Source organism: Hakea prostrata, chromosome 10 (assembly GCF_041222555.1).
Source record: "Hakea prostrata isolate BN-2017 chromosome 10, UWA_Hpros_2, whole genome shotgun sequence".
NCBI lineage: Eukaryota > Viridiplantae > Streptophyta > Magnoliopsida > Proteales > Proteaceae > Hakea > Hakea prostrata.
The window spans coordinates 46,395,394-46,417,219 of NC_142609.1; the positions used below are offsets into that span (position 1 = coordinate 46,395,394).

The 21,826-nt window shown below is 36.1% G+C and overlaps 2 protein-coding genes across 3 annotated transcripts; one reads left to right on the forward strand and one right to left on the reverse strand.

Moving 5' to 3' along the window:
• The first annotated feature begins 2,647 nt into the window (after positions 1–2,647).
• LOC149003456 (Haloacid dehalogenase-like hydrolase (HAD) superfamily protein) lies at positions 2,648–4,593 on the forward strand. The gene is made up of 8 exons (XM_089137182.1): positions 2,648–2,798; positions 2,884–2,949; positions 3,034–3,131; positions 3,261–3,298; positions 3,404–3,491; positions 3,591–3,800; positions 3,894–3,959; positions 4,186–4,593. The coding sequence occupies exons 1-8, from the start codon at positions 2,738–2,740 to the stop codon at positions 4,369–4,371; spliced, it is 813 nt and encodes a 270-aa protein (XP_088993308.1). The 5' UTR covers positions 2,648–2,737; the 3' UTR covers positions 4,372–4,593.
• A 9,148-nt stretch (positions 4,594–13,741) lies between these two features.
• On the reverse strand, positions 13,742–20,640 carry LOC149003457 (ent-copalyl diphosphate synthase 5-like). 2 transcript variants are annotated; one of them, XM_089137844.1, is made up of 15 exons: positions 20,361–20,640; positions 18,959–19,030; positions 18,738–18,811; positions 18,316–18,619; positions 17,954–18,137; positions 17,652–17,866; positions 17,431–17,551; positions 16,888–17,000; positions 16,573–16,799; positions 16,334–16,449; positions 15,929–16,027; positions 15,563–15,835; positions 15,242–15,374; positions 14,304–14,546; positions 13,742–14,198 (listed from the first exon to the last, which is right to left on the reverse strand). In XM_089137844.1, exons 1-15 carry the CDS (start codon positions 20,455–20,457, stop codon positions 13,986–13,988), a joined length of 2,484 nt encoding a protein of 827 aa, XP_088993970.1. In that variant the 5' UTR covers positions 20,458–20,640; the 3' UTR covers positions 13,742–13,985. The 2 variants fall into 2 exon arrangements, with proteins under 2 accessions (XP_088993970.1, XP_088993969.1); XM_089137843.1 differs by having other exon boundaries at positions 13,743–14,198; positions 18,738–18,820; positions 20,361–20,639.
• Between the last annotated feature and the right edge of the window lie 1,186 nt (positions 20,641–21,826).

Below are 21,826 nucleotides of genomic sequence, written 5' to 3' on the forward strand. Positions count from 1 at the left end.
GTAGCTCCAATAATGCGAAATATGTATTATACCTCCAAGGATAAAGGATTTGGACCATAGTGAAATTTCGGCGAATTTGCCCGATTCGTCCTTTGAAGAACCCGCGAACCGGTGAAATATGACCAGATTTTGACCCTCAAATTTGGTGTATAGCCTAATTTGATGACAATACTTGATAAATTTAAATTATTCCATGCAAATTCTCCTTCCTAACCACATTTAATATGTAATCTTCTGAGGCCTGAGTTATTGAGACATAGATAGAAAGATTATCCGTTGACCTTGATTTAGGCCGCAATTGACTCCCTTATTTGGTACGTTGTTTTTTGAGGTCTAAATCATTGGGATATAATTCATAAGAATGCTCATTGATCTTGAAGATTTTACTACAAAATGTCTTCTTAATTTGAATTATTTTCAAAAATGATTCTATATAAGTTTTCTTCCCTAACCACATTTAATAAATTACTTTTTGAGGCTAGAATCATTGGAACAAATTTGGTTAGATTTTCCATTGATCTTGAAGGGTTTGCTATAGAAACACTAGACAAATCACTAGAAATATATTGTAAAATATCCTCGAGATTCTTGAGATATTTGACCATTTCGATTTCGCCGTTAAAAAAATTTCGCTTATTGCCGAATCGGCCAAAATTTGGCCATATGTTTTCCTATGATTTGGACCCATAAAATTGAGGGTAAAATTTTCATTAAGAACCCTAAGATTTGACAAATGTTCTTCTTTTTTGGGGGGGAATAGACAAATGTACTCCTCCAATAATGTGAAATGTCTATCACATTAGACAATGGGTGTAACGGTATGTCGGTAATTTGGTGTGGCATCGATACGGTACAAAAGTTGGGTACTTAAAAGTGAATTCGTTCGATAGCATTTTGTATCCATAGTTGCATTCTAGGATGGTATGGTATTGTCTTTGTGCAAAAACAATATAGAAAATTGATATGAAAATGATGGGGTCTGGTTTTGGTATTTAAATAGCACAAAAATAATAAAAATAATGTGACTATGGTACGATATAGTTTTCATATTTAAACGGTGCCAAAAGAGTGAGAAATTGTAGAGAATGCCATATGAATGTCAAAGTCCAGTTTTTGGGCTCTGCCTAATGGAAGAGAGAGAAGCTCCACCTTGCATTTTTTTTAGGGTGAAAGAAGCTCTACCTTATGTGGACTATAGAAAGCGTAGCATTGGAACTACCATGTAGACTTTTGTTTAGCGAGGGTTTGAATCACTCTCTTTCCACACTTTCAAATAATAATGGATAATTTAATTCCAACAGTTAGTAGTTCTTTCTTTCTTTCATGTAGATTTTATATTCCTAATTGCTGTGGTTGTGATACCAAAAATACTAAAATAGAAAGAGTGACCAAGACAACGGCCCCCCCACCCCCACCCCCACCCCCACCCCCAATAAGAAACATGAATCTTGAAAAGCTTAATTCGGTGGATTGCAGGCTTTGTGAGTTCCTTATAGATGTCTATCATTGACTAGCTACCTGTTTCAGTAATGGCAAGACAATATAGAGGGATCATGATTCCACAGGTGGATTACGGCGGAACGATTGGTCATTGGATCATCTAGCTACTTATGGTATATCATCTTTAAAAGTACATGATTTTGCAAGGGGTTCCCCAGTGGAACTGGAACCCCTTGGAACTGAATGATACTATGTAACTATGAAAACAAGGAGGGAGGGGGGGGGGGGGAGGCTTATATTAAAGGAGATAAACCTTCTTATTCTAAATATTGTTCTTCTATTTCCCAAAAAAAAAAAAAATTCCATATTTTGTCATCATACATTTATGAGAAAAGTTCATTATTGAACATTGAAGGTTGTAAGCTTATGCACTGTTGCACACTTCGACTACATTTTCTTTTTCTTTTCTTTGGTTACCCACACCAAAGCAGCGAGTGGGAAAATTTACTAATCAAAAGGCAAAGCCAAGGGAATAGAATTACATAAAGACTGTAGTCAAGGAGCGGAATTGGGCCAGATAGTCATGCCATCCAACGACTTGGCCCTCCAGGTTAGGTGGTTAGTAACTAAGTTGTTCCACCTAGAAACATAAACAAAGGAGCATTGCAGAAAGCAATGTCCAAATTCCATAATATTGTGTATCAGTGGCACAACATTCACCGGTGGAGGGGGTGGAAGATCTCCATTAAGTAGTCGGACAAGCTCATAACAGTCAGACTATAAATTGCCTGAGTCCACCTCGACTACATCTTCAAGATAACATTTATGTATAATTTACATATATGAAAGTACCTTTGTTGATCATATACTCCAAGATTCTGGTGTTCTACTAACCGAGCCAAGAATTTGAAAAAGTAATAACAATTTTTTTTTTCTTTTCAGAGTTGACAAGAAAAGTAAAGTAAATAAAATGGAGAAAAAGTAAAATTTGACCCAATAAAAAAAATGCTAAAGGAGATAATTCCACGTGCCTTTCTAACGCGTGGCGGAAGATTTTTAAAACCTACGTTAACGACGATATTCCCTGACCGCGTGGGTCCAGTGACGTGTCAACCAGGTGAAGCTGAGAGCTGATGGGTCTTTTTTTCTCTCCATCAAGCCTATATATAACCCCCTTCATCTCCTCCTATTTCAAACCCAACAAATCTCTTCCTGTACAACTTATCCATTTTATCTTCTCTGAAGTTGAAGTTGATTGAGCTCTGCAATTCTTCTCTTGTCTTCATCGATCATCATTATGGATTTCTTCACCAAATCTGCTTGGGACTCCACCTCTCCCTTCGATTGCCTTCTTTTCGGTATCTTTCTCTCTGTCTCTCTCTATCTCTGTTTCTCTCTTACACTTTTACTGTTTGTCTCACTGTTGGTTGTAATATTTGATAGACCTTGATGATACTTTGTACTCTTCGAAGGCTGGAATTGGTGAAGCATTGAAGAGAAACATTGACGGTAAGAATTAAAGTCTGAACCAGATCAAAGTTACATCGTTGATATGAGTTATGTGTTGACCAGTTTCATTTCGTTTTTCTGCAGAATTTCTTGTGCAGAAATGTGGTTTTGCAGAGGATAAAGCTTCAAGTCTTCGAGTTGAGCTTTTTAAAGCCTACGGAAGCACTCTTGCCGGCCTAAGAGTAATCCATAAAATCCTTAAAACCAAATAAATAGATCAAGAATTTCAAATTTGTTGTCTAAAAAGAGGAAATTGACTAAAAAAGAAACTAATAATGTTTAATATTTTTTATTTCTTTGTTTTGTTACAGGCCTTGGGCTATAATATCGATGCCGACGATTATCACAGGTAAGATTTGAAAACAAGGATTAGTTGTATTTCTCGATGTTTTCAGGTTACTGTATTTTTTTAATTTCATTTTTTTTTTGGTTGCTTACGGCTCTGTATCAACAGTTTCGTGCACGGGAGGTTACCTTACGATAGAATCAAACCAGATCCTCAATTACGAAAACTTGTGCGGAGCATCAACCAACGAAAACTCGTAAGGATTTCGAACCGATCACCTTCTAATGTTAACATGAACCTGGAATTCAATCGCATTCAAAGCTTATACATGAACTTTCGTTGTTTTCTTTGGTAGATTTTCACGAATTCGGACAGGAACCATGCGGTTACAGTGTTGGAGAGGCTGGGATTACAAGATTGCTTCAGCGAGATCATTTGCTTCGAGACACTGAATCCAAACCTCGCGAAATCTAGTCGGACAGATGAGTTCCCTGTTGTTCTGAAACCCTCGATGGAAGCCATGAAAATTGCTCTCGACGTCTCACATGTGGATCCTCGCCGTACTGTACGTCACCAACCATTTCCATTCCGTTTGTTTGTTTATTCTGATTTTAAATTTTGAACTCTGAGGGCTGATTCGCGTGTTTTTTTTTTCCAGCTTTTTCTCGACGACAACGAACGGAATATCATCGCCGGAAAAGCCGTAGGACTTCAAACTGTCTGGGTAATAACTAATAACCCTTCATTTCCTTTACAAATTGTAAAAGTCTATGTGAAATGACTATTATACCCTCAGCATTGGCATTAACGAACTAAAATCTTGAAACGTGCGCACCGACCAAGCAGCACGGTGCGGATTCCACGTGGACCAATCAGAAACAATGCATCCAAATAAACAATTTTACTGATCTTATCCGTTTTCCTGATGTGTTGGCAATGGATGATGATAGGTTGGAAAAACTGGGAAAGGTACAGAGGCTGGTGGGTTTGTGGTGGAGAGCTTGGTTCATTTGCCGAAGGTGGTTCCAGAAATCTGGGCTGCACCAGCAGAAGAAGGAGGAGATAGGAAGATTAGCCGATCCAGGAGCGAAATTGAAATGGATTCCATGTTCACAGCCACCCCTGTTGGGGCTTAAGTGCAGATGATGTAAGGAGTAGTAGTTGTTCTTGATCACAAATGTACATTTCCCACTTGCATATGAATAAAAATGTCTCTCTCACCCTCTCCCTCTCTTCTGATGTGAAATGTAAATCAACTAAGCTTTCTGTAATTCTGTAACTATGAATGAAATGTGCAATTTTATGAAAATGGGGTTGAATTTTAATGCATTGATCTGGCTTGATTTTTAACAATACAGAGAATCCAGTTTTGTGGATATTGTGGACCTGCCCATACAAGAAACAAAGTAGAAGATGTTTCCTTTGTTTTGTCTCCTTTCTCTCCTCTTCAGGTAATGGGCTATCAATTATATGGGAGTCCTGTATTAAAATATTATGTTACAAGGGGGAAACCAACGTGTATCCAATGTGTTATCTTCTTATCTTTCCTTATCTTCTCATCCAATCATAATAAAGATTAGGATATGAAAGACAAGGAAGATACACATATCACATTCACATTTTTTAAATAAATGATGGTTGCAAGCATGACATAGCTTGTCTCTCCACCAAACAACATAGAAGCTTCATGACAATTGAGGAGTCACATCCCTGTCCTAAAACGCCATATGTGATCTTGAGAATGCTGACCCATTAAATAGGAGCTCGGAAGATAAATTTGCCTTATTTTTCCAGATGTGATTTGGTGTGTGAGGCTCAGATATGAGATTGGCAACCTTCATTGCTTTTACTTTAATGGGTCTGGATACATGTCACCCACATAGTGACATATGAGTTGGAACCTAATAAGTTCTATCATGATCCAACATATTTTTATGTCATGTTGTGAGTAATTCTTTATTTTTTCTTTGGGTGGTGAATTGATAATTCAAAAGAACGAGAAAAGCTCAAGGATGCTGAACAGACCTAGACATCCAGGGAAAAGAGGTAGTCCACTCAGTCCTGTTCATACAGGCGACTGCTTTCTGAGGCTAAGGAGTTAGCCATGCTGTTAAACTCCCTAGGAATGTAGTCAAAACTAACCGTGCCAACATAATAAGAAAGAGTTACAATGTCTTTGACCACACCCATGTTGTGAATAATTCAGTTCTTATTAGTAATCTTTGAGAGTCCAACTTAGAACCTAAAATCAAAGATTCCACTCTTCCATACGCTTAGAACAGCATTCCTTTGGAAAACTACAACATTTGAAAGACTTTTGTTGCGCTTTGCTGGGAAACAAAATTTCAGTTGATTTGAATAAACATCACCAAATCCAACCATACTAATCACCAAAAAATGCAGATCAATTCTGATTCCCTACTTTCATAGCGTAAAAATTCATGAATGCAATTGCTTAGGGGATCCTATAATGTCGAAATGCACAAACACTACAAAAGTAGCCTAACAAATTAATACTAATTTGGAAGGGTGATCTAGAGAGTTCTGGTTTACTATGAGATTACTTTATAACTTCTGACTTTTAAGTCTCAACCCCTCAAAATAATGGAAACCCTGACTTCTTTGGAACTTTTTTATCCAAAAGAAAAACACTTAAACTTCTTGAAACTTGGGGTTTTGGGTTGAACATTTTCGGACTGTAACAAATTGTATTATAATGGGTTGTCCCTTTTTTTTCTTGGGTAAAGATCATAATGGGTTGTCTGTACATTGGAAAACTTGAAAATAGTTTTTGCCATGCTTCTGATTTAGGACCTCCTCACAATATGGGTTTTCCAAATGTGGCAAATTTATAATGGAAAAACATTATGAATCCGATACCAGAAATGTCTCTGTCATTCTGGTCATTTTGCATAACTGATAGTAGTTTAACCATGCTTGTAATCTATCTATACGACAACCAGGTTTTCCAATCAGCAAAGCACTTAGTCTAATTTGAAGAAGACCTAACTGGAACAGGCATATGACAAAATATGATAACTTAAGCTGGTTTGTCACGAAAATCTTAATGGAGAAGCATCATGAGTAGTTCAATAATACAAGCAAATCTCAGGGCTTGAGTCTCTTTGGTGTACTCCATTTATCCACCATTATCCGAGAAGCAAAGAAATCTTCCAATAAACCCAAAATACAAATGTGAAAAAAAGGGAAATCCGAATCAGATCTCACTAGAAAATAGAAATAATACAAGGAAAGTAGTATTTATGTGACATATGAGAACAAATTAAAGCCTGTCAGATACCACTGGGGAGATGCCAATACAGTTGGTTTTGTTTAGTGCAAGTGATGACATACTCCTCTATGCAATTGCTAGTAGAATGACAATTGAAGCCACCTTACAATGTTTTATCAAAGTGAATAAGAATCAAGAAACTTACAAAAACAAATAATAAGAACCAACAACGACAAATCTATAGGTTGGAGATGGGTTGAATTGCTTAGTTTGCAAATGTTTTAAATTAAGGAACTATTTGAAAAAAATCATCAATGGAGGTGCTAATTGAAGCTGATTACATATGGGTTTGGAGATGGGGTGAAATAGGGCCGTATTTGGGCTGAGTAGGCCCACTCTAACTGTGGCTTGTGGGATGGAAAGTCTCAATCCAGGCCCAATCCTATCAGATCAGCCCAGCCTAAGCCCACCCTAATAGACTTTGATTGGGATATGCTGGGCTGTGTTGATTCTAATGGACCCTGTTGGGCCTTTTTTGGTTGTGTTGATTCTAATGGACCATGTTGGGCCTTTTTTGGTTGTGTTGATTCTAATGGACCATGTTGGGCCTTTTTTGGTTGCGTTGATTCTAGTGGACCCTGTTGGGCCTTTTTTGGTTTGCGTTGATTCTAATGGACCATGGTTTTCGTCAATTCTAATGGACCGTGTTGGGCCTTTATTGGTTTGTGTTGATTCTAATGGACCGTGTTGGGCCTTTATTGGTTTGTGTTGATTCTAATGGACCCTGTTGGGCTTTTTTGATTGCGTCAATTCTAATGGACCCTGTTGGGCCTTTATTGGTTTGTGTTGATTCTAACGGACCCTGTTGGGCCTTTATAGACTGTAATTAACCATATTTGGGCCAAATCCCTCCAGCAACCACTGGGCTAAAGTACAAAATAACTATGGAATTAAACCTTCTACATATAGAAAACCTTTATATTTAACAATTAAAATCATATTAAAAAGAATATGATTCCAAATATTATAAAAATTTTAAGTAATTTCTACAATGTTGATGACTATAGGAAAATTTTCCTGTTTATATTAAATGGTTTTCTGTTCTACAATTTGATTGGCCACCAAACATATTTCAAGTGTAACACCAAAAAATTATTAAAACAATACTTTATAATTGATCCGATCCTAATATACATAATTATGGATTCTGTGCGTTTTATTAGGTGCAAATTATAGAGATCTGTACAAAAATAGAAAAAAATTGGCAGGAGTAGATCAACCTATTAACTTGTCTCACTATAAAAAATGTTCATATGAGGTGGGGGAAGAAAGATCATAATTATGGATTCTGTGGGTTTTATTTGGTGCAAACTAAGAAAATCTGTTCAAAAATAGATAATATTTGGAAGGAGTAGATCAACCTACTAACTTGTCTCACTATAAAAAATGTTCATGTGAAGTGGGGGAGGAAAGATCAGATTCCCTAAGATTTGCGAATGAATGTCATGTCAACACTTTCGTCTCTACTTCAATGCCTTGTTGTCTCTTCTAGCTATTAATATAGTTCTAATCAAAATTTCTTGAGACCACACGTACATGCAATCAAGTTGTAGATTAATGAAGACTAATTAAAATGAGCCTTTATATTAATCCTTTTGAACAGCATTCTTTATATAATTTAAGCATCAAGAGCTAAATCAGTGGATGATGGTGGAAACAAGCTTTCTTGAGATAATATCAAAATACTCCATGGTTTCAATGCACACACATGTTGAAGTATTAAGAATCCGATTATTGCAGAGAATATTAAATGATCACCCCAAAGATTCATCAAGGAGTCGATTCTCCATGATGCATTGAAGGCTAGAAGAGAACTGAGGAATGTGATTTGCTTCAAGTTTGTAGGTGGTAGGTCTATGGGGTATGAGAGTCTTAATTTTCACTGCAACAATGGAGAGAGCTAATCTGGATCACCTCTGTGTAAGGGGGAGAACATTGCGTTCCTCTTATGCTTTGCCATCACTTAATAGTGGTGGGACCTATTTATGAATACTGATAACATGATTTAGAGGTGAGATCTCTAGTGGGTCTCATCACTATCATGTGTTGGAGAAGCATCAGGGGAGCACATTGTTCTTCCCTGACGAGGAGGTAATTTGGACTAACGGATCGAGATGTAGATAAAGATGAGTCTGGATGAGTTCACTGTCAGGGGAGAACAATGTGCTTCCCTGACACTTCTTAACAACATTACAGAGACGAGACCCACACCTTTGAATGCCAACAAAATGGAGATGAAATTCAAGGGAGTTCTTCGTCATCCAAGTTGTGTGTTCTTGTGATGGGTAGGTGATCCGAAATTGACAAAGATTGAACTCCTTACTTAACGTGTGAGGAACATATTCCGTAAATGGATAGAGTAGTTAAATGTCATAGGAGAATATCTAAATCCTTAAACTTATCCTAAAATTTTTTTAAGAGAATAAAACAGATTCTCGATTATTGAAGTCAAAACAAGCACACGTGAGTCTGAGTGTATCAACTTAACTTTTAAGGGTTTATTTTAGTTTCCATGGGAACCCACACCAAGGACTAAAACCAAGAGACATAATTCATATTTTTATATGTCTAGTAATCCTAATTAATGATGCATTATACATAGAGACATTTAATTAACCGTCATTACTTACCTAACCCTAGAAAACAAATCAAATGTAATCTAATTAACATCAATCTCGTGGTCATGTTAGTATTCCTCGTTAGGGTTCTTAAAATTAGTAGTTTAAGGTTTAAGGTGGGGGAGTAAAGCCGTATAAGGATAAAGTTTGCAACAAATTAAACTGTAAATTAGATTGTGGAAGAAAAAATTAAATAAATTTATGGGTTTGAAAGAAACTCACCACTTGATTATGGGTTTTAACCGTATAATTGATGTGTTTATGCATATAATATGAAAGGAAGCTTTAATGCATTTAGATTCTTTGATTGCTATCACCATGATTTGGGGTTGTTACAAAATTTTCGTGGAATTAATTGAGGATATTCAAGATTTGGGTCGGTGATTGTTTAATGTGGATCTCATCACAATGTGCACAAGCTAAATGTTGGAGCTGAATATTTAATGGAAGCATGCTCGCTTGTTAATGAATTATATTTTCTTCGATGAACCTCCTAGAGACGCTTTCTCAAATTATTGAGCAAGATGCCAATGGAAATGTCTATAATCATATGTGATTATTTTACTTCGTCAAAGATAAGCAAATTTTCCTTAAAAAAAATATGAAAGGAAGATAAGATTTGGCTACATACATACAAATGTTTTCTACGTTAAGATTCCCCCCACCCCACTGCATGAAATAATTTGATTCGACTCATATGACATAAAATTCTAACATTTGTCACATCATTTATTAAAAAAAAAAAGAATCATACCAACCAAATTTTGATTAATATTTCAAAAAAGTAACAGATAATTAGAAATTGAAAAAGATATAAAAAAAAATTCAATACCTTCTTGTATTTCAATTCTAATGTCACTGACATTTATATAAGTAGACAACTATATTAATAGTTAGAAATGTGGAGATATCATGGATTTGAATGATTGGGTGGTGCATATGAATTAATCATGGTTCAAGATCATAGATTCCAATTTTTTTGGCATGGCATTTTTCTTTCCATATATATACATATATACTTAATGTAATTAATGGTTTTTTTCTTTTCTGGCCCATGCATTCTGTACTCTACCATATCATGTTCAATGGCCATTTGGATCAATTTGAATCTAATTAAGAATGATTGGATGTTAATTAAGATCTTTAAGTTAGGATTGTTCTTGTCCTGCAAGAAGCTAAGGAGATGTCGGACCTAGTCGCAAATCTAGTCTTAAAACTTAGTCCTAAAAGATATAACCAAGCTAGGACTTAAGAAATCTTTGTAGTTCTTGCACTCAATAAATGTTTATAAGCTTTTCTTTATTCTACATTTATTTAATTGTTCCTAATGTATTTCTGTTTTTGATCTCCTCTTTGGATATGAAATTATATTCACATAAAACACAAACGACTTCTGAATTCTGTAAGGCAACTGAGCTCATAGATCGTAGAATGGTTGATATATAATATACCACATGTATACTTTCGATATGAAACTAAGCTTTTATACTTAGTGAATATAGTGTAACTTTTTCAAATAAGAAAGGAATAACATAAATGATTTCCCCTCTCCCCTTTTTTTAACATATTGCTCTTGTTTGCATGGTTGTGCTTTTGTCTCACTTCTTGTCCTTAAATTCTTTTAGAGTAAATTCTCTTATTTATTTATTTTTTTCATGCATATACTAGCATCCAAAAGGGTTGTTGAGAAATCTAACGCTTAGAAGTTTTTCAAGATTAACAAGTTATTTAGATGAAATTCTGAATTCTAAAAGGAATCAAATTGATGAGAATTCATAATGTATCTTTCATCATTCACACGAAAGCTCAATAAATTTCAAAAGAAATGAGCAATGAATGTAAGGGAGACCATTTTTTTTATTTGAGATGTTTTACCTTATGGAAATGAAAAAAGAAAGAAATTTGTCCACTACAAATGAGCAATGACCACTGGTGATCCAAGTCAAATTATCATATTTGTCGGTTCTTCAGATGATCCACCTCCCACTCTCCCAGTATTTTGATCAGTAAGAGATCTTGTGTGGCAGGCCTTGAAAACTTTTCAGTGGCGTGTTTGTCACTGTGCATGATATGTAGAGTAAATATTGGATTTATTATTGTTGATTAGATCACAACCTACCTGTACTTTGGGCAATTAAGATCAGAACTCAGAAAAAAAGCAAGCTCTCCTGGCCCTTTGTACATGATCTGAAATGACTTGCCTTTTACCAATCAAAAAAGAAAAACAGAAATGACTTGCCTTGTCACATATGACAAGGCATTTACTATTTTGTCCCTTTCAGCTGGCGGGAGTTGATTTCGATCTTGTCACTGAGGTCATGGAGCTAATGGGGGCAGACTAGATAAGACAATAGTTAAAGGTGATTTAACTTTTTTCTTTTTTTTTGAGGTTTTGATGCACTGATCAAGGACCTAGCAAACTACCCATAATCTGCCTTGATCATGATCATCGATGCCTCAATGATACAGTGTCTTGTCATGGGCTAGTGCCAAATTAACTAAGACTGAAAGTTGAAACCATGACATTAAATTCAGAAATGGGCCAGTAACAGCACTAAAAAGTGCAATTCGGCCAAGAAGAATAGAGAAAAAGGCCATCCCGGCCGGCCCCATTGATCTCATTCTCTTCGTAGTGGGGTTTTATGCAACTGGAAGTGACTGAAAAGGTGGTCATTGCCCATGAGGGGTTGTACTGGAAGAAGGACAATTTGTCCCATGACAAGCGAATCAAGAAAGTGTGGAATATGATTCAGTTTCAGTGTGAGCTTGCTTTGTTAACTGATGGGTGATGGCAACAGCTTCAAGAAAGGAGGAACCAGAATGTCACCTGCTACCATGTGCTCTCATGTGGGAAGTTGTCTGCCATTTTCCGGATACAATTAAGATAGATATGAGCGAATCCCATTATGTCAAACCAGTTAAAACTATAGAAAGAGAGACATTCTTTCTTGGACAACTTTCTTCGAACACTTTCAGGGCTGTAATACATACATATTCAAGAATGCTGCTTTTCAATGACTGCATGCAGTTGGTTGAGTCAGAATAAGTAACCATCTCAAACCCAATTCTCAAACCTGCCCTACTTTTAAATATTTTGATTCCCTGCCCAGATCACATCTTATCTGAAAGTTAAAGAATCCATCCAATAATTCTCTATCAGATAAGCTTTTCTGTCGGATAGTGGCTATGTGCTACCTTTAACTTCTTTAACTTCTCTCCTTTACAAAGCTTTTTCTTTTTTCCTGCTATATAGATATCTACATTCTAAATATTGAAAGATTATATTATTTCATTTTTGGTAATTTATTCTACATGACATGATCAATCATATATTTAACTCTCTCTCTCTCTCTTAAGTCAATAAAAATCTTAGATGAGATCTCTGTTTATCATTTTTATAGATGGATGGATATTATAAAAGTTTAATGGTGTAATTTTTTTTTCATGTACATGTACTTGGAAAATTTAGGTTAGCTCACTAAAAACTTTGATTAGCTCTTTTCTTTTAATTGTTATTTTTATTGGGTTCATATTTTGGTTAGTTGGTAGGGAACACGACATTTGAGAACGCAAGGAGCCATGGTACATTGTGTCGGCGATATATCGCCGACACAACTCTCTCCAGCGACACGATATTTACTATATATCGGCGATATATCGCCCTGTGTTGGCGATATATCGCCGAAAAATCAGTAATATATCGTTACATTCGTCATATATAACAGTATTTCATTCGTTTATCACCGATTTTTCGTTCGATTTTTGCCAAGGTGACATAGGACCTTTATAGGCTTCGGGGGCGCTGCCCTCACACCCCGTGTCCGTTCATAACAATATGTGAAGCATGAGCCATACTCAACATAATTGTATAATGAATTGCAAATTTTACTATTTTAGTACATCTATTTACTAGTTGTGTATTTGTGTTCTGTTTACATTAGTTTATATGAATTTTTCAAACTTCCAGTTTTGCCCGCATATAGCCGGACATGTGCTAATTATAAACTTTAGATTATGTGATGTTTTAGGTTAGAATAACACCCCCAACGTGTTTCTTGGCATCAAATTAGGCTACATGTCAAATTTCAGGTCAAAATGACTTGAAATACTCTTCGAAACAGGGGTTCGATGCCAAAAGTCAGCCGACATCTGGCGACATATCGCCCGAGTCACCGTGTTGCCATGGTACGACACGGCAACATGGACCGACATGTCAGACCATGCAAGGAGCTACTAAGTGTACATGCATATAATTTTCATGAAAAAAAAAAAAAGAAGATAATTATTTATATTCCTAAGTCTAATGTAGGTCATTTATAGTCTTAAAAAAAGGGGGGGGAAAAAAAATTCTCCATTTCTGTTGGTGCTCTGGTTTGCTAGTAAATATGTAATTGTCTTGCAATTAAATCGAAGCATTTAAAAGTCAGTTGTTTGGCGTTCGGATTACTTGAGTCAGATGATCCTAATGTTTGCCTAAAAGGAATTATTTGATATTATTCAGTATGTAATAATACATACAGAATTATTGTGAATCTTATCAAAAAAAATAAATCATGATGGATATACTCTAATAAATGTATTAATTATGGTATCAAGTTGAGACATGTCATAGTGGGGGTGGGGAATGGTTACATGAGACCCAACCATATATTTTTGGCCATCTTAAACAATAGTTAAACACAATCCTTTGCTCAAACTGCCAAATCACCTTAATATTAACATTAATTTGTTGAAGGAAAATATAAACATATACATATATAAGGGCAACGCCTTGTTGCAAAACAAATTATTCACAAATATATATATAGATAAAATACAACAACATATAAACAAAACAGAATCAAGCCACACTCTGAAATAGAACCTTGGCAATGTGTTGATTAATGGTGGCACGGTTGCAATGGGCGACATAATAGAAGCTCTTAGCTACTGTGAGGAAAGATTTCTTGACTTCAGGGTCAATTCCATCAGAGTTCCGGAGAACAAGTTGAACCAGTTCCTGCATTAGTGGATCTATTTGGACACCAAACATGCTTTCCTTCTTGCTGTGGCCCTGAAAGATCACATCATAGCATAAAAGATAGAAAAATTAATAATTACAAGAAGACGAAGGTGGAGGAAGAGAAATATTCAGTTCATTAATGGAGGGCGTGAGTACCTTGGAAACAAGAAGCAAACGAAGGTGGTGACAGATTGAGTTGGTAAGGTGGAGGAGACGCTGGTAGTGGGGGTGGGATGAGTGTTCTTCTGAGATGGAAAGTCCGGCACAAAGGTTTATAGTGCGCACTAAGAGCTCTCCTTCACCTCCTTCTGCTACTGATGATCTTCTTCCATTAGCAGTTGACTCATACTTCTTTTCTGCTAGTACTTCCGGGCACAACAAAAGTAGCCAGCTGCTCCACTGCGCACCAGAGCCATGCACCAACAAACAAGTCGCAATCACAACAAAAGCCAAAAGATATTGATGGCTTGGGTTTGGGTCCGTATTGTGGGTTCAACTTCAGTGCTGTGTAGCACTGTGTAGTCTACGGTAGGGGTTGATTTCAATGTTGACCGTATCGAAATAGACAGTCAAGATCGAAACTCTACCGTCGACGGCAGCAGGTGCTGCGCATTAAATTAATGCTCATCATTAAAGTTCACATATAATTAAAGTGCAAATATTATTATTGAAATGAGTTTTAGTTCAATTATTTTTAAATGGATAAAATTATAAATATATAAAATTTAGAGTTTTGAGTTTCATGTAAATAGTTTTATAGAAGAACCTAGAAAATAAGGCAAGTACAAGATAACACTATGAAAGGTATGAGAATAATGAAATTTTCAGGATATGGTAAAAAAAAAATTTGTCGGATAGACGTAAATATTTTTATGGTACATGATAAATTCGTTCATATGTATTTTGCTTGTGTTCTTCCATGAGTGAAGTTACATTGGGGTCAAGAAGGCCATGGCGTCCTTAGTTTTTGAAACTTTCTTTTCTAATTTTTTGAAATTTTCCTTGTAGTAATATTTTTTTCCATTAAATCTTGAATCCTCTCTCATATTCTTGTTCGTAAATAATGTTAAAATTATAAAAGATGATGTATTTACCGTGCAAAACAAATGGCACCGTATGTCCTGGCAATGTGCCAACAGGGTTTCCACTGCAATACTATTTAGGGTGGCGAGGAGTGCTTCGAGGAGTTTCTTTCCTGTCGTCTTTCTCTCGAGCTTTCTAGTCACCCTGCCCAAGGATTTGATGCAAATTAATTAACAGCAACCAAATTTAATAATAAAAAAAAAAAGAAGAAGAAGGCTTCAATTCTATATTTTTTTTTATCGTTTACACGGTTGAAACAAGACAAAAGAGCTGGTAAAGGGCGCATGCATGAAAGGAAATTCTGAAAGATCGCGTTGGACAAATTGTCTTACCAGAGCTCAACATTATTGGTTTCATGAGTATCGAAATTGCTGCTGCAACTGTGGGTGGAATTATTGAACTGATTGACAAATTCTCTTTTCTGATCCACGGAAGCTCTTTCCATGTAAGACCTAACTGCCTCCATTAGCACAGATGTTCTTGCCCATGCTAACCTCTCGCTCGCTCTCTCAGGCTCAAATATGCTGGCCATGGCCACAAAATAGGCTTCAAGAAGCTCTCTTCTTCCCACACCCAACTGCCCAAGATCACATTCTGTAAACCACCTAGGTGCATAAACATTAAATTCATCATCAAGTAGATACTCCCCCGAAAGTGCTACGTAAATCTGTGAATTAGGGTTTTTAGTTCTCTATTACTTGTGAATGGTAGTCCACTCCAGCTGATGTAACGCTTGGCAGTTGTTGAAATCTTCCTTGGCAAGTTCCAAGTAGTCGTCGTTGTTAACATAAGGCATCCTATGTTTTCATAATTTGTAGTTAGTATCAAGGTTTCACATAAAAGCAATAATTATCTCATTATTTCTCATTGACTCTTAATTATAAGTTCCATCAAAGAACGGATAGATTATGTAAGGCACATATTTTGGCAGTTTTCAAGTTTCTAGCAATGTTAGGTAATTGATCATTGTGCCAAAAGCTTTAAAGCTATGGAATACGTAATCAAACCTTTTAATCTATCTCCCATTGATCACATTAAGCAAATAATAGATTATAATCTTAAAATTTTATATAATCACTAAAATGAATAAGAAGAAAGAAGACCTGTAAAGCGTCTTTCCTATCCATACATCATCATCTCCACCGTATTGTTCGATGTAGAACCTGGCTTCTACCCGGGGTAGAGTGGCATACCATGGAAAGTCAAGAGCATGACCCACCTAATCATAATAGAAAGCATAAAGGTTAATTAACTTTCATTAATGCTAATCCCATGATTGATTAAGAAGTGCGGTATGAAGATTAAAGGTCAAGTGTGCATCCATCTAGTTCATATTATATACCTCACCAGGCAAATCTTTAGTGATTATCCATTTATCTAGAAGCTGATTGGCTGCTTGCTTATCTCTCAAGAATCTTGATGAAAACGCCTTGGCTTCTTCTAGAATCGTCTCACCTGGAAACAGAACTTGAGAAGCTCTATACAGGTTAAATATTCCAGTAATGGCCTGGTTTGATTGGCCTGCAAAGCAGAAGAACTCTCCCCCCTTCTCAAAATGCCGAAATGCATCTGTAACATGAACATTAATTTTGTTAATTAGGATTAATTAGTTGTGTGTGTGTGGGGGGGGGGGGGTTCAATTATAATAAATTTCTACCTGGTGAAACTTCATGTCCATGTAATCTCAAAAGTCTGAATCCCATGGCTGTATCGTCAATGTCATGAACTCTTGAATTTCTGGCCCAGCATATCCCATCCTCTGTCCAATATCTGATAAAAATTTATAGAAGTTAATGGTATAGTTTGATATACTGGAGAATGCAGAGTCTGGATCAATTCTTCGTCAGGGAAGACTTGTGTGCTTCTTTTAAGGCTTCTGTATTTCATAATAGCGGTGGGATCCATGTGGGATTCACTAGTAGGGATTCTATATTTCATTCATTTTACCCGTACTCAGAGGTGAGTCCTGCCTCTATTGTGAAGTAGAAAAACGCATACTATTACTTGATGGATAGAAAATCCCGACTTGAGAACACATAGAAACCCTTTCTAGCTTGGCTAGGAAATGGTCCCAAATGGTTAATTAAGAGGACTGACATGATGGGTTAACCACAAACAACCTAGATTTAGACTAGAATTATAACACCTAAGGGCATGATTGAGGTTAGTTTTTAGAGTAGTTGAGAGTTGATGATAATACCTAAAGACATAATTGAGGCATTCTTTGATTTCTGATTTGAAATATCGAGAAATTCCAAGGCGTTCTAAGCGATCCACAGCCCAGATATGCTCGAACAAGTCCACCGGATAAACATTAGGAACTGCAAGAGAGAATAAGAACTTAAGAATATTAAGTCTAAAAACCACAAACACATGAAAAAAGTTAGCAGAAAAAGGAAGAATTAAAGACAAGTGCTTTACCTCCACCATTGAATGTTTGTACAGCTTTCTTGAGATATTTTAAGCATCTTTCATCTTTAGTCTGCATAAGTGCGAAAGCAGTGGATGATGGAGAAAACAAGAATGACCCATCTTCACACTGTAGCTTCAGAAGCTTTTCCCAATCCAAACCATCCATCCCTTCCAAGCTATGCAGGAGCGTTGTGGGCACTACATGCATCATGTCCTTGGGTATCCTACCATTTTTATATATAAATATAATTATTGCCTGATAAAAAAGTAAGCTATTCTATCTAAAATTTCATTATGAAACTCTATAATACCTTGTGAGCTTTAGATTTCTTTTGGCATATATATCATGTATGATTGGGATATCTGTTGGAACTTGTAAACCTTGTCTCTTTGCTACTTCCATAAGGGAAGGAAATGCGATTTCGAAGCCTATGGGCATGTGCTCCTCATTTTCGCTTTCAAGCTTTGACATATTCTCCCTAATAAATATCATACCTAGAAACACGAACAAATCACAGCTCAAACCTCTTGCAAATACTGTTCTTTAAGAAATAATGTCGTTTCCTCCACTTTTTCAAGGTTGGGGATTTTTTTTTAAGCTTCGTTGAATATGTTTTGATCGTTTGAAAATCAAAAGGAAAAAGAAATTCAACTTGGTGGTATGTATATATACCATTTTCACATCGTTCAGGATAAATGTTCCATGATTTCAACGCAACGACACAAGCTAAAGTATTAAGAATCCGATCGTGAGCAGAGAATATAATACTATCACCCCAAGAACCATCAGGGAGTTGATTCTCCACAATCCATTGAAGACTAGAAGGAAATTGAGGAAATCCACTTCCATTAATATCTTCCACTAGTGCAAGCCATGCAGTATCATAGGCTGATATGCTAATTTCACCATCCTCCATTGATGCTAACATCAATTTAATAGATTGAATCTTCTCCTCTTTTTCATTTGTGAAGTAAACCTTCATCCAATAGCTTTTTCCATGTTAGAAATTTATACTTAAAAATCATTTGTACAGAAATTAGAATAAAAAATTAAGTTGAACTAATCCATCAATGCTAAGGATTAATATCAATTACCTTAGAAGCAACTTCTTTGTCACCTAGGAAAGTCTCTTGCCTCTCTATTCCCGGTTGGCCACTTTTGAACACATCTTTATAGACTGTTAAAACTAAATCATTATGATTACCCAAAAAAATATATGTATAAAATAAATCATTATGAGCTTAAGCATGCATCTGCATCTATGATTCATGGGTATATTGTATGCATGGAGTCAGGGCGATGAGATTTTTGTTACCTCGAGTGTAAGTTTTGCGTAAAGTATTGTATCTTGAGCCAAGGAGAAGATTGTGAGTTTCTCTATTGCTCGCTGCAATATGCCAAGTATTTAAAATTTCAATTTTAATTCAAAAATTGACAGAAGAATACTTTGTAGTCAACTATGAATCTGGATTCTCTATCCATGCTTTGTTTAGAACTAGTGTTAGTCTAGCTCACAATCAAACAGGTCATACCCTTGAATCCACCATCTATTGGATCAAAGATGTGAAGGTTACCACAGAAAGCTAGGTGGGAAGAGGAGTTTCACTCTTTCTTTACATGGATGGTGAAGAAGATGGCATCTCTTCATGTATTATCAACTTGGTTAGCCATTTGAGGGTATTTCAGACAATGAACAACAAAGGTTAAAGTTCAAAGTTGATTACACACAAAAGTCGAATCATGGCGTCACGTCACATTGGTGAAGAGAGACTTAGTTGAGGGAAATCTTAATCAATAAAGTCAACATCTATCCGCTTTGGGAAAAGAGCATAGAAAAGAGAGAGATAAAGAGAAAAGCAGTCAACTGGTTCATCTGTGGGGTCAGGATCAAATCTGTGGGACCCACATATGAGTGTATTTGATATAAAGTAACCGTATCATAATACAGAGAGACCTAAATTAACCAAATATTCAGAAATTAAATGCTTCCTGTAAAGATCGAAAAGGAGGAAAAAGTGGGTAAAAGAAAGCAAAGTAAGCCATTTACCAAAAAAAAAAAAAAAAAGGCAAAGTAAGCTAGAAGGTCCAAGGCCACTCCAAAGTCCAAACAACCGAACAGAAAAAGAATATATATTTTATTCCAAAGCCCGAAAAAAAATAAAAATAATAATAATAATAAAATTCGAAGGAAACAATCGAAAATTAATTCTCTCAGAAGAAGAGAAGCTTCGTTGTTGTCTTAAAAGAATCCAAATTTCAGAACTCAAACGCTAGGTTTTCATCATGAGAAAGCCAAATTCTGGTAAAAATCTTGGAGGAAGCTCCTGTCGATCTTCAGTAATAATGGATCATCAGATTCTAATGTCCAGCGCATGCAATTAAGTATACAGAATAGTGACAGTCATGCATGCGGAAAAATTAAAGCAAGTTATAAGCAACAAATTTCAACTTTTTTGCCGGAAAGAGGAAAAAAAAAAAAAAAAAAGTATAAAGAGGAACGAAACTATCAGAATCAAAATCGGCAATGAAATGTAACTGAAGAACATTAGGTTTCCGCAATGGAATAGTTGTGATCGTGGAGAGAGAGAGAGTAGTTGTGATCGTTGACGTTGTTGTCTAACTAACTCCGATTACTCACGCAGGAGTTGACGTTGTCGTCTAACTAACTCCGATAACTCAAGCAGAAGTGCGTCAGAACTTATTCAGAGTAAACTCACCTGAGAAAGGCAGGTTCAGATCTGGAGGAGCTAGAGATTTCCTCTGGTAGCAGAAAAGAGCTGTCGCAGGGAAGCGAAGAGTGGCAGCAGATGACATTTTTCTTGCAGGGTAGGTGTTTGTGAAAATGTGTGAGAGCAAGGTAGAGGAGGAAGAGAGAGAGAGAGAGAGAGAGAGAGAGAAGCAGTGGAGATCGAGGAGTGGTGGAGTGAAGTTGGGAAGCAAAGCCAATGGGAATTTAAAGGGAAAGAACGGAGAAGAACTTCACACGAGATTCCCGCGAAGCGTTCAACATCAGAAACCATCCAAAAATCCAAAATAGTTTTGGAAATGAACAAGGATTGAGGGGCTCACTTCAACCCGCGGAGATGATGATTCCATGTATACTATCTCTAGTCGTAAGTGACATTCACTTCCATCAGATTATATCATGTACGTCAGATTCTAATCTGACGCTGTAGATATGATTTCGTTTTAACCGAAATCCTATACCGTTGGATTGAAATTCGAAACTCCAAAGTAACTTTTTAGTTTTTATGCGATGGACGTTTTGTTGTCTCTATCGTAAATTCCCAGAGTAATTATTACAAGAACAATGGGGGAATAAACATCATTATTTCTGGTATTTGTGCAGTGGGCCCTAGTCATGAGGAGGTTCTTCTGTGCTGATACGTGTCTCCAAAAGAGAAAGAAAAAGACAAATGGCTTTGGACGGAAATTTGTTGACCTAGTCGTAGTTTTCGATGTTCGTATCATTTCTCGGATTCATAATTAAAATTTAACAGAAAATTGAATCGCATTCCTAAAATTTCTTTTACTAATTTTTTCTTGAGGATTAATTTTAAAATTTATTAAATTTAGTTCTTAATTAAGTATTAAATTTCTCTAAGATTGATATAATTAATTTTGTCAAACTACATTAAATTTCTTCACTGTGTTTTTCTTGTGTTCTTCTTTCTGGTTATGCATTCATCCCAATATTTCCTTGTACAAGAGCATCCACCGCACTTTTTGAACTATCATGTCGGGAATCCACAAATGACATGATCTAAACTTAAGTTTTCTTATATCTTTGTATGAAAATGTCTAATACAATTTGAAATATTTAGGGATTTCAAACCAGCAAACTAATCAAATCCAAAAAATTGCTTTTTTGCTGAAGTTTTTTGAAATCTCGGATTTCCCCTTACCCATAAATCTCTGGGATCCACAATTAGTGTACAATGGATTCCACGATCCAGAGATTTGGATTCTATTTGGTTGGTTTTAGGAACCCACCCCGCCCCAAACCAATTTAGGGCCAATCAAACCAGCCACATAAAATCTACTATGGGATCCACAATACAATGGATTCCACTTGGATTCTATTTGGTTGGTTTTTGAGATATCTTGGAAGTCCTTGTACAATAATATGATACAAATGGGTCTTCATGATCTGCAATATTGGAATAAAGCATCTCTCATGAGG

Excerpts from the sequence above, each read along its gene's own strand:
- LOC149003456 (XM_089137182.1), top strand. The coding sequence starts at position 2,738 with ATGGATTTCTTCACCAAATCTGCTTGGGACTCCACCTCTCCCTTCGAT. Across the intron at positions 3,492-3,590 it reads GCATCAACCAACGAAAACTC|ATTTTCACGAATTCGGACAG; the intron begins GTAAGGATTTCG and ends TTTCTTTGGTAG. Across the intron at positions 3,801-3,893 it reads ATGTGGATCCTCGCCGTACT|CTTTTTCTCGACGACAACGA; the intron begins GTACGTCACCAA and ends TTTTTTTTCCAG.
- LOC149003457 (XM_089137843.1), bottom strand. The coding sequence starts at position 20,457 with ATGTCATCTGCTGCCACTCTTCGCTTCCCTGCGACAGCTCTTTTCTGC. Across the intron at positions 18,620-18,737 it reads ACAAAGAAGTTGCTTCTAAG|GTTTACTTCACAAATGAAAA; the intron begins GTAATTGATATT and ends TATTGGATGAAG. Across the intron at positions 17,552-17,651 it reads ACAAACATTCAATGGTGGAG|TTCCTAATGTTTATCCGGTG; the intron begins GTAAAGCACTTG and ends TCTCTCTTGCAG.